Source organism: Salmo salar, chromosome ssa14 (assembly GCF_905237065.1).
Source record: "Salmo salar chromosome ssa14, Ssal_v3.1, whole genome shotgun sequence".
Lineage (NCBI taxonomy): Eukaryota > Metazoa > Chordata > Actinopteri > Salmoniformes > Salmonidae > Salmo > Salmo salar.
The window spans coordinates 24,911,701-24,930,212 of record NC_059455.1 but is presented as its reverse complement, the minus strand read 5'-3'; the positions used below and the strand labels follow the sequence as shown (position 1 = coordinate 24,930,212).

Below are 18,512 nucleotides of genomic sequence, written 5' to 3'. Positions count from 1 at the left end.
CTGAATCAGAGAGGTGCGGGGGGGCTGCCTTAATCGACATCCACGTCTTCGGGGCCCGGGGAAAGGGCTGTCAGTGGGAGTAGTGTATATGCTGTAATGTGTGACTCATGCCATGTAAAGCACTTAACAAGGTATGGGGTACATCTAATAAACCCTCACCATCTAGACAAATGTCAGTTGTTGCCAAACCCCCAAAAAACATTGATACAGTATGTCAATATAAAAGAATAGTGAAGCTACAACAGCGATACTAGACCATGCAATGAGTTACAAAGCTACTGATTTGTTTCGGCATGATGAGTATGTCTCGGCTGGTCCGTATCATGATGTACTCTGTGTCATACACAGACAGACACTTGCTGGTTCTGGATGCCTGTTTTACCTTTCTCTCCGGGGGGTCCAGGGGCTTCCAGCTGTTGGCCTTCAGCTGGTGCAGCTCGTCAAATTTCAGGCTGATGTTCTCGATGGACAGCTGGAGCATGTCCCAGAAACCAGCCAGGTCCTGAGAGATGGGCCGTGGGTGGGCGCTGGGCTTCTGGTGACAGATCAGTAAAGATGGGAAGAACAAAACAGAGTTTTATCTCAGCTTTAATGTGAAGAACAGGGGGAGAGGGACAAAGGAAGCTGGTGAACTAGAAGAGTCACTCACCAGGTTCTCCTCACAAAGCTCCCGGAACTGCTGAAACTTCTGTGACATCAGGAGCTGAGCACTTCCCACAGCAAGCCTTATTTTCCCCAAGACTGTGGAGAGGAAGATCATGTAAACACAGAACAGATAGCACACACACCAGTGGAGGCTGGTGGAGGAAGAACTCAGACGACTGGCTCAGTGTAATGGCTGGAATGAGCCCACCTAATTTTACCTAGCACAAGTACAATGACACACAAGTACGCAGCACCAGCCTCCACTGACACACACCCACATTTGTGATAGGTAGTGGTATAAGAGCCTTTGGACTGCGCAGACTCACCGTCATCAGGCAGTTCGTTCTCCTGTTCATCCTGCTCCATCTGTCTGCACCAGCCCTCCATGCGGTCTGTCTCAGCCTGCAGCAGCTTGAGGAACCAGCGCCCGTCCCGCTGACACACGGACCTCTGGACCCCCTCCAGGGGGTCTTCGGTCAAGCTATCGATCCAGGGATCGGGCGGGGGCAGGATGGACGGGTCGAAGCCCACGTCGTCGTAGTCGTCTGAGGTGCAGGCGTGGTAGTGGTTCCCCGAGCCCTGGATGCTGACGGTGGAGGCGGAGGCTGGCGAGGTGGCGGCGTCGCGGGAGTACTGGCGTGACACAGAGACTGAGGAGGGCAAGTCTGTCTCCGGGGAGTCCAGGGCGCTGTCTAACATGTCAGGCATGTCCAGGTCAGCCTGTACTGCGGCTGTTACACTGTTGGAGCGGGTGAGCCGCCGGTATCTGCCAACAGGGGGAGACAGACATCAGTGCCCAGTCTGAGCTGACCTGACCAGGAAAAACTCTGAACCCCAGTTTAAGCCTATATAGGGCCCAGAGATTTTCCGGTTCAGATCATGTGGTCAGAAAAACCTCAGACCCTGAATTTAATCCATTCTGATGGACATAAGTTGTATTTTACCACATTTTGAGCCAATCCATGGCACCATGAATGAACATCCCACATAGAGAGATAGTGTGGGAGGAGCACAGAGACACAGAGTGAGGGAAGGGAATGGGCCCTAGGCTGCAGTCATCATGAAGCAGGCTACTACTGTGAAACACCACCCACCAGCCATGACCATTCCTTTAGAGCGAGCGCCCTACACTACAGACACACAGCAGAACTGTACAAGAACAGCCTCACCATGCCGATGACTGTTCATGCTATATTTGTCCTGTACAACACTTAGGGTGGAGCAGAACACACGTAGGAACCAGGAAGAAATATACAATAAGGTTTATAACATGAATAATTTCACTCTGATTCATATTAAAACTCCCACAGTCTAGTATTACCAGGCTGCCATAGTGGGCGGTTAGTGATCCTCATTAACAGAAGTTGAGACACCAGCTGCAGCAGTCAGCTACTTTAAAGTCTTCCAGCATTATTTATCTAACTTCTATCTCCGGTATAGAACAAAAAAAGTGTAGAGAGTGTAGGCGTTTTAATTTGCCTCGTCAGACTGCAATCGCAGGTCAGCTGGCGAGGACGCAGCTAAAGTCACTGAAGACGTGTCACCGGCGAGTCCAACAGACAAACACAACTCCCTCACTATTTTCCTTAAAGAGGAAGGGGGCAGAAAATGCCAAAGTTCCAAATGTCTGTTTCACTAGCACAGCTGTTCCACTGCATTCACAACCCTGGGCTCAGGCTTCTTCCCCCAGAAACTCCCATGACTCCCTTGATAACGGCCTTCGTTTGTAAACGGATGCCTTTCTCTGGACATTCACACAAAAGGTCTTGAAGGCAAGAAACAGTGAGCGACTGACATTCTGACCTGACTGAGAGGAGAGAGAGAGAGAGAGACAGGGAGAGGGTGACAGAGAGAGAGAGAGAGACAGGGAGAGGGTGACACACAGAGAGAGAGACAGGGAGAGGGTGACAGAGAGAGAGAGACAGGGAGAGGGTGACAGAGAGGGTGACAGAGAGAGAGAGAGAGAGAGACAGGGAGAGGGTGACAGAGAGAGAGACAGAGACTCACCCCCTCTCATTCTCCACCTGGACCCCAATTGATTGGAACTTGGACTGGTCCTCCATCTCCAAAGCTTCCTCTTCTGGCCCGTCCACCTAGAAATAAAATCATCAAAGAAAGAAATGAAATGATAAAATATACATTTACCTCAGAGTCACTACAATATACACACAGCGTTTCCCAACTCCAGTCCTCCAGTACCCCCAACAGCACACATTTTTGTTGTAGCCAGGGACAAACATACCTGATTCAATACATCCAGGGCTTGATGATTAGTTGACAAGTTGAATCTGGTGTGCTTGTTCAGGGCTTCAATTAAAATGTGTACTGTTGGGGGTAGTGGAGGACTGGAGTTGGGAAACTGATATACAGAACACCAGGCTGAAGTAAATGTAAACATCTGCCACTAGAGGACAGTATAGAGCAAGAGTAGAACCATCCTGTCAACTCAGAAAGGGTATGGGGATCCAGTCTCTCAAAACCTGGCTCTTGTATCACCTAATGCATTTCTTATCATTCCCATATCAGATCAAACTAAATGTCAAATGACACCTCAAAAGTTGTTGTGAGGTAGCGTCTACCACAGACCTGGATGCCGATGGACAGCTGGCACTTGGCCCTCCTGGCCTGCTCCTTCCTGCTGTCCTCAGTGATCTGGGCCAGGGCAGAGGTGGTGGTGATGGTTATGGTGCTGTTTGAGACATGCTGACTGGCGGGGCCGTGGACCTGGGCGTTGGCCGCTTCGATGGCTGCCGTCAGGGCCTTCATGCTGTCGATGCTCTCCGTGGAGTTGGACAGGGCTGACTGGACGGTCATGTCTCCCCGGGAGTGGCTGTCCCTGTTCCCCTGGCCATGGCCATCCATGAAGGCATCCTGGGCCGACTCGGTGCTGCTCTGGGCTGTGATGGAGATGAAGGGTTTGGAGATGGTGGTGCGGGGCGGCACCGGGGGAGGGGTCTTCTTATAGGTGGTGATGCATGATGACACTGTGGGGAACCATGGGAGAGATACAGTACTTGTGAGGCAGGGGGATATTTAACACACACACACACATAAACAAACATGCACAGTATGTCATAGAGTTGCAGTATATCAAAGTATGAATGTATATTCTACTCTCCTGCTGTGGACAGGTTCTGATGTTCTCATACATACAGTTAAATCTATAGGTGATCAGGAGAGGACCATTATACTCACTGGTGTAGAGGGAACATGTTAATATCTAAAGAAGTAGTAGTAGTAGTAGTAGTAGTGGTAGTAGTAGTAGTAGTAGTAGTAGTAGTAGTAGAGGTATGTTGTGAGCCAATTAATACAAAGACATGGATAAAACACAAGGGTTTTTTAGTCTTCTCTTTCCACCTTTTATTTTTTTTTTTACTATGCTCACCTTGTTTTTAAAGTTTATGATGTCTTGTTTTTGTGATAGCTTACATAACCTATCAAAGAGTTAGTTACCTGCTCATTACAAGACAAAACAGTGTTATTACAACAAAAATAACGAGGTGTTAGTCATTTTTCTCTTCATAATGACACAACCAAAAGGTAGACATAAACCACAGTTCGGGAACAGCCAGGGAGTTCCATTCTCCTGTAGGTCAGAACATTTCCCCATAGTGCGGAACTGGAGGATGTTAAATTGTGCGACACATATTAGCATACTCTGTATCTGTTCTGACCTTACATCACAGAGACAAACGCCATACTTTTATCCACAGTAACTGGTGAAACACATCAGTACAGGTCCAACTGTACTAGAAAAATGCTTTTCAAATGAGTTCTTAAAAGTATGTTTCACTTGTAAAAAGTATTGGGATCATATCCAATACATCTCCAATGAGATATTTTATTCCATGGCAAGCTAACAAAGTGAGGTGTCTGTGGAGGAATGCTCCATGAAGGGTGGCAGGATGTTTATGTTACCTTGATAGCAAGAGCTCTTCTTCTGTCTTGGACCACGGTTCTGTCTGCTTTGACAAGTTACTTCAAAACGGACACTCTGACAGGACTGTATACGGCCTCTGCCCGTTGTTTTATCTCTCCTTCCTTCATTTGATATCGTTTGATATCACCACATCTAAAGCGAACACTCTTTTATGATAGAAATCTGGCTCATTTGGGGGATTTCATTTTAAAACATGGTGTGAAAAAGAGTAGGCCTCATCTTTAGCCTTGACAAGGAAAGTAAAAAGTCAAGATTGTTCTAAAACTATGCAAAATGTTAAAATATTCAGTAATTTCCTTTCAAAACACTGTCTTCCATCTATCCCATTTCCTCTTTCAAATACGACAATAAAACTAATTTCAAATCTACATACTGTATCTCAACGGCTGCAGTTTATTCCATATCTTAAATTCTTAAATTAGACAGACAAAAGAACCTCATCTGAAATAATTATAAGTAGAGGCAATGGATTCTGTGGTAGCCAGCTACTGTATTTTCCATGCGAGTTCTCCTGTAGATGTTTTTGATAAGTGATGGCTGGCAGGAAGAGGCAGAGAGCACACAGACACACACCAGCTCTGCTCTGAGACTGTGGAGCTCATTAGTGTGTGCAGTGTGATCCCCCTGCCCCGGGACGCCCCTGGCCCTACTGCTTGTTTCTATGCCTGGAATGGGAACTAACACTGTCTCACAGTCCTGAGTGATTTTCCTGTTATCATCTGAAAATGTAAAGCATGATTGGAGGTCTACAGTCAGTTTATGGGAATTTGATGTGATGGGTAGAGAAGCACAGAGGCACTTTCTTCAGTTGGTAGGCGGAAGATGTTACTGCAACAACTTGACTGTCGGTGTGTGTGTTTGTGTGTGTTTGGTGTGTGTGTGTGTGTGTGTGTGTGTGTGTGTGTGTGTGTGTGTGTGTGTGTGTGTGTGTGTGGTGTACGTGTGTGGTGTACGTGTGTGTGTGTGTCGTGTGTGTGTGTGTGTGTGTGTGTGTGTGTGTGTGTGTGTGTGTGTGTGTGTGTGTGTGTGTGTGTACGTACGTGTGTGTGTGTGTGTGTGTGTACGTGCATGTGTGTATACATTGAGGACCATATGATGACAATTCGCTGTATATTACACACACATAAAACATATATTTAATAATAAAACCACCATTTGTCCATCAAAGCCTAATGCGCTGTAGAGACATTAGTCAATGAGACAGAATATAGATATGATGCTGTCAGCCTCCTAGTAGAAGGTTCCTCCAGGTTTGTGTATGACCTTTGACAGTGGAGGAGATAGTGGCTTCAATATTTTCTTAGAGAGCAGCCTCCTCAGCAGAGCCAACTAACCCTGGTCTTTCTTAGAGAGCAGCCTCCTCAGCAGAGCCAACTAACCCTGGTCTTTCTTAGAGAGCAGCCTCCTCAGCAGAGCCAACTAACCCTGGTCTTTCTTAGAGAGCAGCCTCCTCAACAGAGCCAACTAACCCTGGTCTTTCTTAGAGAGCAGCCTCCTCAGCAGAGCCAACTAACCCTGGTCTTTCTTAGAGAGCAGCCTCCTTAGCAGAGCCAACTAACCCTGGTCTTTCTTAGAGAGCAGCCTCCTTAGCAGAGCCAACTAACCCTGGTCTTTCTTAGAGAGCAGCCTCCTCAGCAGAGCCAACTAACCCTGGTCTTTCTTAGAGAGCAGCCTCCTCAGCAGAGCCAACTAACCCTGGTCTTTCTTAGAGAGCAGCCTCCTTAGCAGAGCCAACTAACCCTGGTCTTTCTTAGAGAGCAGCCTCCTTAGCAGAGCCAACTAACCCTGGTCTTTCTTAGAGAGCAGCCTCCTTAGCAGAGCCAACTAACCCTGGTCTTTCTTAGAGAGCAACCTCCTCAGCAGAGCCAACTAACCCTGGTCTTTCTTAGAGAGCAGCCTCCTCAGCAGAGCCAACTAACCCTGGTCTTTCTTAGAGAGCAGCCTCCTCAGCAGAGCCAACTAACCCTGGTCTTTCTTAGAGAGCAGCCTCCTCAGCAGAGCCAACTAACCCTGGTCTTTCTTAGAGAGCAGCCTCCTCAGCAGAGCCAACTAACCCTGGTCTTTCTTAGAGGACAGGGTGAATGACACCGACACTGCCAGAAGATAATCAATCTCAGCCACACAATCAGTCTCCATTTCACGGACAGGCAGCACAGACATGTGTTCCCTCCCTACATTAAGTAAGGGGCGGCAGGTAGACTAGTGGTTAGAGTGTTGGACTAGTAACTGAAAGGTTGCAAGATCAAATCCCCGAGCTGACAAGGCAAAAAATCTGTCATTCTTCCCCTGAACAAGGCAGTTAAAAAGTTGTGTGTGTGTGTGTGTGTGTTCCCTCTCTGCTACACAGAGATGGATGATGTTGTTGAATTCTTCATTTCTTGCATTCAGCCATGCATGATCACTCAGCAGGCAGTGTAGGTGCAAGTATGTACTCATGTGAAATGTGTCATACTGTATGTTCATACGTTGCACATCTGACTTCAGGGGAGAGAAAGCTCATTAGCCAAGTAGTGTTCTAATTAGGACCGTCCTACATAGAAAACAACAACAAACATGGCGACTTACAAAACACTGCTTGAGTTATTTAGACTAATCTCTACCTTGGCTATTCTCTGTCACCAGCACTGTGTGGGGAATGTACAGAATTTAGACTATGAGTAAGGAGCCAAGAGAACAGATTGAGACCTTGAGTGAATATGACACAGCGCTTTCTTACTTCAAAAGAGGTAATTATAATCATAGTAAAAGCTAAATATGAAGTTGGTGAAGTACGGTATAAACCACGCTGAAGGTCCCTGCGGACAGGTAAATCCATTGTAACAAGAAGTGCCATGACAACCATTTCCTTTTAATTGCCCACAATGTCAGCTCGTTCTTGTCTGTGTGAGCCCTTGTGAAAGGGGATATGTGCATTGTTGTGCTGTGGTAGAAGTTGATTATGTGAAACATGGAGCAAAGTGTTAAAAGACTTCCAAACTGCTAAAGGACTTCAACATTTAACACGCCCCCATCTCACTGCCACCAAAGCATACATCTATCAAAATAATCAGCTTTGGCATCATAAAGCCACTTTAATAAACATGCATAGTATAAATTATTCTGTGCTACATGTAATTCAGGGGTCTAATGCCCTTCCATCTTAAAATGTATAACTGTCGCACAAAACATTCTGCTGTGTATATCACAGTTCTTCCCATATGCATCTCCTCTGCTCCAGTATGCAGTAGGAAGTATCTGTCAACTGATTCACAGTTTCAGCAGAGTATTTAAGTATTCCTCGACAGGGTCAGAGTGTAAGTAGAGCCCCTCTTGTGTGTTTTGGCACATGCAGCGTCAGCGGAAGGAAGGACAGGCTTATCAGACTCAGAGTTAGTAGCCGGTGGACTGACTCCTCATTCATGCTTTGCTAGGCTGGAGGTTAACAGTGGTTGACAGACAGGCAGGAGCCAGGGCAGGGTCGGACGCTGAGTGAAGCAGGCCTCCTAGCTGGAACATACAGCTGGATCATCCACCAGCAGTACTACTCAGACTGCCTTGGGAATGACCTCAGTCCATTGTGGTCTTCTTTCTGGAAATGAGGCACAGAGACAGGACCTACATGACTCACACACTATATATACAAAAGTATGTGGACACCCCTTCAAATTAGTGGATTCGGCTATTTCAGCCACACCCATTGCTGACAAGTGCATAAAGTTGAGTACACAGCCATGCAATCTCCATAGACAAACATTGCCAGTAGAATGGCCTTACTGAAGAGCTCAGTGACTTTCTATGTGGCACCGTCATAGGATGACACCTTTCCAACAAGTCAGTTCGTCAAATTTCTGCCCTGCTAGAGCTGCCCTGGTCAACTGTAAGTGCTGTTATTGTGAAGTGGAAACGTTGAGGAGCAACATTGGCTCAGCTGCGAAGTGGTAGGCCACACAAGCACACAGAAAAATCGCGTGTAAAAATCGTCTGCCCTCAGTTGTAACACTCCCCACCAAGTTCCAAACTGCCACTGGAAGCAATGTTACCATAATAACTATTCATCTGGAGCTTCATGAAAAAGGTTTCCATGGCCAAGCAGCCGCACACAAGCCGAAGACCACCATATGCAATGCCAAACATCGGGTGAAGTGGTGTAAACCTTGCCACCATTGGAGCAGTAGAAATGCGTTCTCTGGAGTGAGGAATCACGCTTCACCATCTGGCAGTTCGACGGACGAATCTGGGTTTGGCGGATGCCAAGAGAATGCTACCTGCCCGAATGCATAGTGCCAACTGTAAAGTTTGGTGGAGGAGGAATAATGGTCTAGGGCTGTTTTTCATGGTTCGGGCTAGGCCTTGACTGGTCTGCACAGAGCCTTGACCTCAACCCCATCGAATACCTTTGGGATGAATTGAAACGCCAACTGCAACCCAGGACTAATCGTCCAACATCAGTGCCCGACCTCACTATTGCTCTTGTGGCTGAATGGAAGCAGGTCCCCGCAGCAATGTTTCAACATCTAGTGGAAAGCCTTCCCAGCAGAGTGTAGGCTGTTATAGCAGCAAAGTGGGTACCAACTCCATATTAATGGCCTTGATTTTGGAATGCGACGTTCACCAAGCAGGTGTCGACATACTTTTGGTCATGTAGTGTATCTCCAGCTATAGCTAGTGTTGTTTGCACTGTATAACAGTGTCTGAGGAAATAATAGTCTAGGGTAAGATACTTGTATTCTAGCTCCTTGCTTGTCTTGATGGAGACGAAGGTCCCTATTTTTAAGATACTGTAGTTTGTTAGCGTAAATGCATTGCCTCTTGAAGAAAACACCTAGAAACACTGTAAATGTCACTGAAACACAATACAATAACATCTAGTGTGTTAAGAGTGCTCTCTTTCCCCAAATACTGATCCCTACACTGAGTACACTCAGTACATACACTATTCTTGTCCTACTCCAGGAGACATCCGTTCGTAACAGTTCTGATTGCACAACTCCTGAGCTGTAATATTATCCCCTCCTCTCCTCATCTCTCTCTCCTCTCCTTCTCCCTCTCTCCTCTCCTCCTCCCTCTCTCCTCTGCTGTATGTATGAGCCAGCCAGAGCCCTAGGGCTCAGCTTGCACCAGTATTACACGGATGTCATGTACAATCACACATCTACTTTCAGCAGCAGCACCCACACCCACTCACAGCTACACATCAAGGGCCTCTTGGGATCCCATCATCGCAGCTGTTTAGGGAAACACGTCACTCACACACATCAGCCGTCACAGATTACAAACGATGGAACGATGGATGGAAAACACTTTCAAAAGTGTCATGGGATTCTGAAGCTCTAAATCGTATCTGCCGCATACATTATATAAAAATATAGCCTCATTTTCCAAGCATCCTCACATGACTAACAAGACTTGGAAGGATGGCATAGCGAGTTTAGTAAAATATGACATAAAAAATTATCAAGAATTACATGGAAATGGTTAGGAAAGAGTGGAGTAAGTTTAGCCAAAGGGTTAAGTTGAGCCACCCTTGTTTCTAGGAAACCATACACAAAATGTATCATTTGACCAAATATTCAGGAAGGGATCATAATTGCATGGAGGCTGTGAAGGAAGAAACCACATAGAAAAAGTAATATGCAAGTTAGGTTAAAAAAAACAGATGTTCACTAAGTCAAATTAATTTCATGATGCTTGTCTCTCAACCAAAGTAGATCATTTAAGTCCATCCTTGTAACTGTGTGGGCTAATACAGTCAAAATGTTTGCCTTGGGGTAAGTTGAGCCAATGTTTGAGCAAATGGCAAGCAAATACTTCACAGGCATAATGCAAGGCATTATCGCTGGGATATGAGGTAACAACAGGGCCTGGCCTATTTTAAAAGTGTTTAAAAAGTACTAAGTGTTTGTTAGGTCTTAAGCCTGTGTTAAAATATGCTTAAAATTATTAAAAGACCAAAAAATATTGTGATTGTGTTGAATTGTGTTTGGGAAATAAAGATAGACTTGGTTTTAAAAATTAGTGGTAATATTTAATTTAGTACAGAAATGTGTAGGCAGCTTAAATTACCCTGTTCCGCTGTTCAACTTTCCCCAAGAGACCACTTTTTTTGGACAAGCTATGCTTTCAAAACTGTAATGTCTACATGAATTCTGATTATTTCCAGGGATACACAACATCCTGAAATATATGTAGATACCTTTGTTAATAGGAATACTATATTTCCCTTGACGGAATGATGCTGAATGTAAGAAATGTCTCAATTTACCTCAGTCACCCCTATGCTTATTTTTTAATTAATCAGATAAAGAGGACCAAATGTATCTGACTTCAACAAGGCTTCCTTGTAAATTGCATTCACCTAAACTAACCTAGAGAGCTGAGTTACAACTTTGCTCCTGCTTTCCATTCCAAGAGGCAGATGGTATGTCTCAGGGTGCCAGACCTGTGTACGAGGGATAGAGATGCCCTCTGAATGTCAGCCCCAACATTCCTCCCCATTAACTCTCCCATAAGCGATTGGTCCCTCCTCTCCATTTCTCATTCCGATTCGCAAGCCAGACTCTCTCTCTCTCTCTCCAGTACAGCCATGCGTAAATCTCCCTCACAGCACCATGGCGATTAGCCATCATTGGGATTGCCCACTCCAGACCCAGGGACGGACAAAAATGACAAAATACGATTACAAAAAACGAACGTTTTAAAATAAAATACAAAATACTTGTATTTTGAAATGTATTTCATGAAATACATGTATTTTGTATTTTAAAATACAGAAATTACATTTGCAAATAGCCGGCCGGAACAGCAACAACAATCACAGTAACGGTTACAGAAACGTTTTACTTGCTATGACTGTAATATGTTGTTGTTTATCTACCTTAGTTTAGAGAGAAGTATTTCTGTTACATGCATTTGAAATACAGTACTTATTTGAATTACTTCTGAGTATTTTGTATGTTGTATTGCACTGGGCTGAACTACACTCCAATTTATTTAGTAACAAGATACTTTCGAAAGCTGTCAATTGTATTTTCAAAATACAAAATCATTTTCTTTTCAATTTCTTTAAAGCAGTTAACCATTTTTTCACCCTACATTGGTATCAAAAGTCTGATGGCACTATGGTGTGATAAGAGCGTCTGCTAAATTAACTACATGTAAATCAGTGGAGGCTTCTCGGAGGAGGAAGGGGTGGACTATCCTACTCAGTGAATTTCATAAAAATAAACATAGTGAAACATCTAAAAAGTGATTATTTTTAGATAAAACTATACTAAATACATTCACATCACCAAATAACTTATTTAAACACACTGTTTTGCAATGAAGGTCTACAGTAGCCTCAACAGTACTGTCATGGTCGTGATAATGGACGGACCAAGGCGCAGCATGATTTGAGTTCCACATCCTTTTTTTAAGTGAAAACTTCTCAACAAAACAATAAACAAGCAACGAAACGTGACTTACGTGTTGCAACAAACACAAACACAAACAATATCCCACAAATGCAGGTGGGAACAGGGACACCTTAAGTATGATCCCCAATTAGAGACAACGATAATCAGCTGCCTCTAATTAGGAACCATACTCAAACCCAAACATAGAAATATATCGACTAGGACACCCCCTAGTCATGCCCTGACCAAACACACCATAGAGAACCCCGAGGGCTCTCTATGGTCAGGGCGTGACAAGCACTCTGTAGGGCAGCACTATTGTGTAGCTGGAGGACAGCTATTTTCCATCCTCCTCTGGTTCAATACAAAACCTAGGAGGCTCATGGTTCTCACCCCCTTCCATAGACTTACACAGTAATTATGATGACTTCCGGATGACATCCTCCAACCTATCAGAGCGCATGCAGCATGAACTGACATGTTGTCCACCCAATCAAAGGATCAGAGAATTAATCTAGTACTGAAAGCATAAGATACATCTAGCTAGCACTGCAGTGCATAAAATGTGGTGAGTAGTTGACTCAAAAAGACAATAGTTCAATAGTTTTCAATACATTACTTAAACAATTAAGGAGAAGGAGCAGAGAGAGAGAGAGAGCGAGAGAGAGATATTTGGTTGGATTTTGTTTTCTTCAGTTTCACTTATGCTAGCTAATGCAGATAATTTAGCCTACTCAACAACCTGACTCAAACAGAGAGGAATGATATTTATGTTAGCTAGGTGCTAAGGGTAACCAACACTTCAACTCTTCCAAGTCAAGGTAAGCTTTCGGTTTTAATAATTTATTGCCACCGGGGCCTGGCGGTGTAACTGCTAAACTGCTTGCTATACGGTATTGCGTGATTGTACATACACATGGATTGGATTGTGGGTTTACTAATGCGTTAGTTCTAGTAGCTACTGTATGTTGACTATGACGTTAGCTAATATGATGACAATGATGTAGGCTGTGTGTAGTGGTTATGGTATGAAGGTTTGGCTTGAAGAGTTTTTTTTGCCTGGTAACAGACAGCTGTTGTCCACAAGCGAAGGGAAAATGAGAGAGAAGGAGAGTGTACAGATGTGATGATGCTGTTTGTATGGCTGCTATAAAAGTGAACTGTGTGTACGGGTGATCATGGGTGTATTTATTCCGACCAAAACTGTTGCAAAACATTTCTTAAACAGAAACAAATGGAATGAAACGGGGATGGACCTACCTGAATTTATCCAATAGAAATTCTCGTTTTAGTTGCAAAACGTAACATTTTGCAACTGTTTGGACTAATGACTACATCCTAGATCTGCTAGATGCAGGTAAGATTGTGCAAGGCGGTATTGAATGTGTCACTGTTCGTCAGCTTCATTACTCCTTTTTGTCTCTCGACCTGTGCACCTACGTTACAAACATTCATTTGTAGGCTTGGTTGTCGAGTATTCGAGTATCATGTAGTAGCCTAAACCTATCAGTGTTACATTGAGCTGGATGATGGACAGACAGTCATCCAATATTCTGTCATAGAAATAAGGCCATGATTACTTTTTATTTTGATACATTGGTCTTTAGGGTATTTTGTGTTTGTAATTTGTAATTTATGCCCATCTCTGCCTTAATTGAGTGAACTACTTGTGCGCGGGTCAGCTGTTTGTTCACCTGCACCAGCCCGCAATTGCTAATAACCCATCCACAACCACCAAACTATATGTGATAAAGTGAAAATCTGAGGCCTGCACCTGACCCTAACCAGCAAATGTAGAAAATGCACTATAGGCTACAGGCAAAGACAGCAGAACGATTTTTGACAGGGGGTGCCGGATTTTGTTTTGCCTGATTTAAATATGTTTCTGCTTATAATTTCTGACATTTGAAAGGCTATTTGTTATTCAACTTGTCTATAATTATATACATGTAGCTCCTCTTTTGTCATATATTACCCGCATTTAAAAAAAGTAAAGCGGTCAAAGGCACTGCATCTCAGTGCTGGAGGCGTCACTACAGACACCCTGGTTTGAATCCAGGCTGTATCACAACTGGCCATGATTGGGAGTCCCATAGGGCAGCGCACAATTGGCCCAGCATTGTCCGGGTTTGGCCGGTGTAGGCCGTCATTGTAAATAAGAATTTGTTCTTAACTGACTTTCCTAGTTAAATTATGGTAAAGAAATGTATATATAAAAATATATATATATATATATATATATTATATAATTATATAATAATTTAGACTATGGATGAAAAAGTGAACTTGTTCCAAAGGTTTAGCTCAGTTGTATGCTGCCTTGCGATCTATTAACAACAAGGACATTTCTAAGTGACCCCAAACTTTTGAATGGTAGTGTATATGAAAATTAACATACCAAAAGGATCTGCAAAGCACACTAGCTATTATTATTGGCCTTGTTTCAGTGCGGAGCTCATTATAATAATATCAGCATGCTTTGCAATTGTACATTTGTACATATACATTTATATTTAGTTCATTCAGCAGACTTCTGATACCAACGTAGGGTGAAAGGGGGACACAAAATGGTGAACCGCAATAGAAAAATGGTATAGAAAATTATTTCGTATTGTGAAACTACAAATTACAGCTCTCGAAGGTATCTTGTTACAAAACACATTGGAGTGTAGTTCAGCCCAGTGTAATACAAATGACAAAATACTATTTCAAATACATGTAACAGAAATACTGCCCATCTCCGTCCACTCCACACCAAGCAGCAAGTCAATGTCAGGGCCTCACTCTGATGAGCTCGTCTGCCTCAAAACCTTGTGGACCAAAACCCCTTTTCCTCACAACACCACAAGGTTTTATCAGGGCCGTACTCTGAGGCTGACTCCCTATTCTGCCTCTACTCCTTACAAAACAGTTCATGATGTTGTTGCTGCTGTTTTCAGTTCATTTACATTTTACATTTTAGTCATTTAGCAGACGCTCCTATCCAGAGTGACTTACAGTAGTGAATGCATACATTTCATTTCATACATTTGTAATTTTTTTCCCCTCTGTACTGGGCCCCCATGGGAATCAAACCCACAACCCTGGCGTTGCAAACGCCATGCTCTACCAAATGAGCCACAGGGAATTCACACGCAAGGATAACAAAGGATGTTCATATCAATAGAATTACATACTCTTATGCAGATTTATCTAAAAATAAAACGGCTTGTCTGCGTTTAGAGCCTTTTGAAATGGGGGAAATTATAAATGGTGGGAAAATAGGATATCAGAGATGCAATGGGAAGTGATGTGCATGGGCCAGAAAGGGGAAGTGATTTGCATGGGCTTTAGATGTCTTAGCCTGGCTCTTAACTGCGGATGACCTCTTTCAGTGCCATGCTCCCCTAACGCCTAATTACTCTGCTGCCTCATTAGAAATCTGCTTTGACGGCTTTTATTTAATGTGGACAAGGACATCATAGGTCAGATTAAAGAGGAATAAAGATGAAAAGGTTTGATGCATGAACAATAACATACCTGTACTGTACAGAGTAAAACAAAAACATATACTGCTTCTGTACGCAAATACAGTAACATGAAAAACAGTATCGCTCTCAGGCTCATTCTCTAACACGCAAACTAGATCTGGGCATCAAACTGATGAGAGCAGCCTCTGATCCCCCACACAGCTCAAATATCTCGAATTATTGTGGAGAGCTGATGGCAGAGTCAGGACGGGACGCAAATGCCAGCTTGATGTTTTCACTCAGACCCAACAGCCATCGTGAAAGATTAACTAGTCCAGAAACTTCCCTCCACACTTTCTCTCATCCCATGTCCCTTGTTTTCTTTTTCTCTCTTTTCTCCACTTGCCCAAGCAGCTCTCCTGTGGGTCCAGCCCATATGTCTGCCTTGACTAGCCCCGGGCGCAGAGCAGCATGATGGAAAGAGGCAATCTTCATTCAGACATGCAGCACCAGCAAAGAGTTGAAGGGGAAGTCAAATACAGGCGTTATTATTTATTTGTTTCGGAAGATTGTTCCTAGCTTATTTTTCATCAACTATGCATATCTGAAGTGTTTGTTGTTCCAGTACTCAAGCTTTCTCAGTTTCAAGAGATAAACCTGAAGATAAGCAAATGCCACCTTCCTTTATTTTCACAAGACAACACAGCTCAACGTCAGTTAGAGAGATCGGTCCTTAGCAGTTCTGTTATTATTTCCTTCCACCTCTGCAAGGTATCTGTCCTTTTATGATTATCTATAAATATAACAATTATTGCCAAAATACATTTGTTTTCATTTAGAATATGGCAAAGGGTCCAGGTGATAATTTCCTGGGACTACAGAGACATCTCTTAACGTTTCATCATGAGATGTCAAACTGAGCCTTGCTGTCAGTGGATTGCCACTAGGATAACAATCTAAGAATTCCCAGAGGAACAGTCAAACTAAGTAGCAGGAAGTTCGACTCAAATCAGCACTGACATCTGGGACTCATCTAACGGGGCAGTCTCTACGTTTGATGAAGACGCTTGAAACATTTCAGTGAAATTATGAAAACATGCTGTCATTTTTTATAAATGACTTGATAACAGGGAACTTCAGAGAGTCCTTATCATATAAATACATACTGTATCTCAGATAGCATGCTATTCATTACATAACATTTCTTTTTTCTCCTTCTTGTAAGCATGTACACAATGCCTGGATTAAATCCAATTATAAAAGGGGAATTTCTTCAGATCCCTTAACCACATTTTAGAAATTAGTGACATTTCTCCAAGCCTATTCCACACACCGGCTCTGATTTGAAATGTTCTGTATATAATAATAATGGTTTAAAATACCAGGGAGAGACGCTTATGTTGCTCATGTGGACTGGACCAGGCAAGAAGCCATGTTTTGTCCACAGCACTCAAAGACTCATCTACAAAGAGATACAGCGGTGATAATCCTCAGGCTCTTCATCCTCCTGCTTACAAATACAGCAAATATCCTCAGGCTTAGTGCTGCTATGACATTGTGTTGTGTGGTGTATGCTTTGGGAGTCAGGTGAACATACTGTGATGCTGTGGAGAGAGTCTTTCTTGGCATTGACCTTTGCTGGTATGTGGTTCCCTGACAGTGTTGGTACAGTAGATCAATATGTGTTGTGAAAGCGATAAACACACCAAACTGTGGTGCTCTTGAGGGTTTCCATAGTGATGGTGGTGTGTATTAATGGTGATCCAGTGGAGACATTGACCTTTATTGGTCTGTGCAGCAGCGTTTGTTTTTGCCAGCCAGTAGACCTTTACTCCTGCTGGTGGTGATTTAAAGGGTGATTGAGAGAAGACACTGCCATTTTCTACCGTGGACAGTGGTATGGTTGAGCAGTGCATATTTTGACTCGCCAGATAAACAGAGCAACAAATCTAGACTGACCTGTGACTTCTCAGTGTGTATTCGAAGAGTGATAAACCGACTGACCTGTGCTGCTCTGGATGGTCCTGACGGTGGTGGTGGTGGTCCTGGGGGGTGAGGAGGGCAGCAGGGACATCCCGTCATCCTCTGAGCAGCCCTGGTCCATGGCCCTCACGTAGCTGTTTCTACGCATGCGGAAACAGCTCGGCATGGGCAGGTCCAACGCATCCATGGCCTGCGACTCCATCTCACTGTACACCTGCTCACACACCTGCTCTATCTGCCCGTTCACCTCCACCTCACTCACCTGCAAGGGGACGAGGTGTCGGGGACGATGGGGGAGAGAGGGGGTGCAGCACAACCGGACATCCAAATATCAGTATCCTAACCTGGAGAACGCACCATAGAAGAGCCACTTACCTAGAGTTTAATAGCCGTGCACATTCAATGCTGAGGGGCAGAGTAAACACATCTGAAATCATTAGGAGAAGTAAGGAAGAGAACTACAGAAGAAAAAGAGGAACCACAATGCAGCAGTAGCAAGAGGAGGAAGAGTCAGAGGGAATGGGAGTGTGAGGGTCAATGTTAATTGGAGAACAAGCAAGTGCAATGAAGAGATTGTTTGGGATGATGAGGATATTTAATTTAGGGTCTAAAACAGAGCTCTACATTATTGAAGCAAGCAGCTGGACATTCCATTCTCTATTTGTGTTTCCTCTATTCCTGGTATCCTCTCTCCTCGACTCCTTTTCAAAACACATAAAAGTAACCTTGGATCTTCGAGAAAAGACAAATTGAGAAAAGGTAAGACAAGAACCTGAGCATCTAAGATGGTTTAATAACATACTGTAGGTTAGGGTGGGATAAAGGGGGTTTGGATATGGTCTAAAGCACCAAAAGACAAGAGCTTGAGGGGCTTTTGGCAAGACTAATGCTGAGATGTTTGTAATTCCATCTGATTTTCACTGATAACTGAGGGTGGGTATTAAACAAGAAACAGTTGGTGAATACTGATACTTAATCCAAATCTTTATCGCATTTTAGTTTGGGAGATTTCACAGATTTGAAAGATGATTGTTCAGTGAGTTATATTTGTAATTCCAGACATGAAAAGCAAAGGGCATAAGGTCACTCATTAGAAATATTTTGTGTGACTAGTTTATTCTG

General features: G+C 43.7%; 1 protein-coding gene across 4 annotated transcripts in view; it reads right to left on the bottom strand.

The window, feature by feature from the left end:
• LOC106569241 (disks large-associated protein 1) overlaps positions 1–18,512 on the bottom strand; it is a 99,205-nt gene that overhangs the window by 2,382 nt on the left and 78,311 nt on the right. For all 4 annotated transcript variants that reach the window (XM_014140415.2, XM_045694112.1, XM_045694111.1 and 1 more), the window contains exons 6-11: positions 17,412–17,652; positions 3,232–3,629; positions 2,653–2,738; positions 972–1,411; positions 650–741; positions 383–535 (exon numbers count right to left, since the gene is read on the bottom strand). In XM_014140415.2, the coding sequence (XP_013995890.2) occupies positions 383–535; positions 650–741; positions 972–1,411; positions 2,653–2,738; positions 3,232–3,629; positions 17,412–17,652 (1,410 nt within the window). The remainder of the gene's footprint in view (positions 1–382; positions 536–649; positions 742–971; positions 1,412–2,652; positions 2,739–3,231; positions 3,630–17,411; positions 17,653–18,512) is intronic.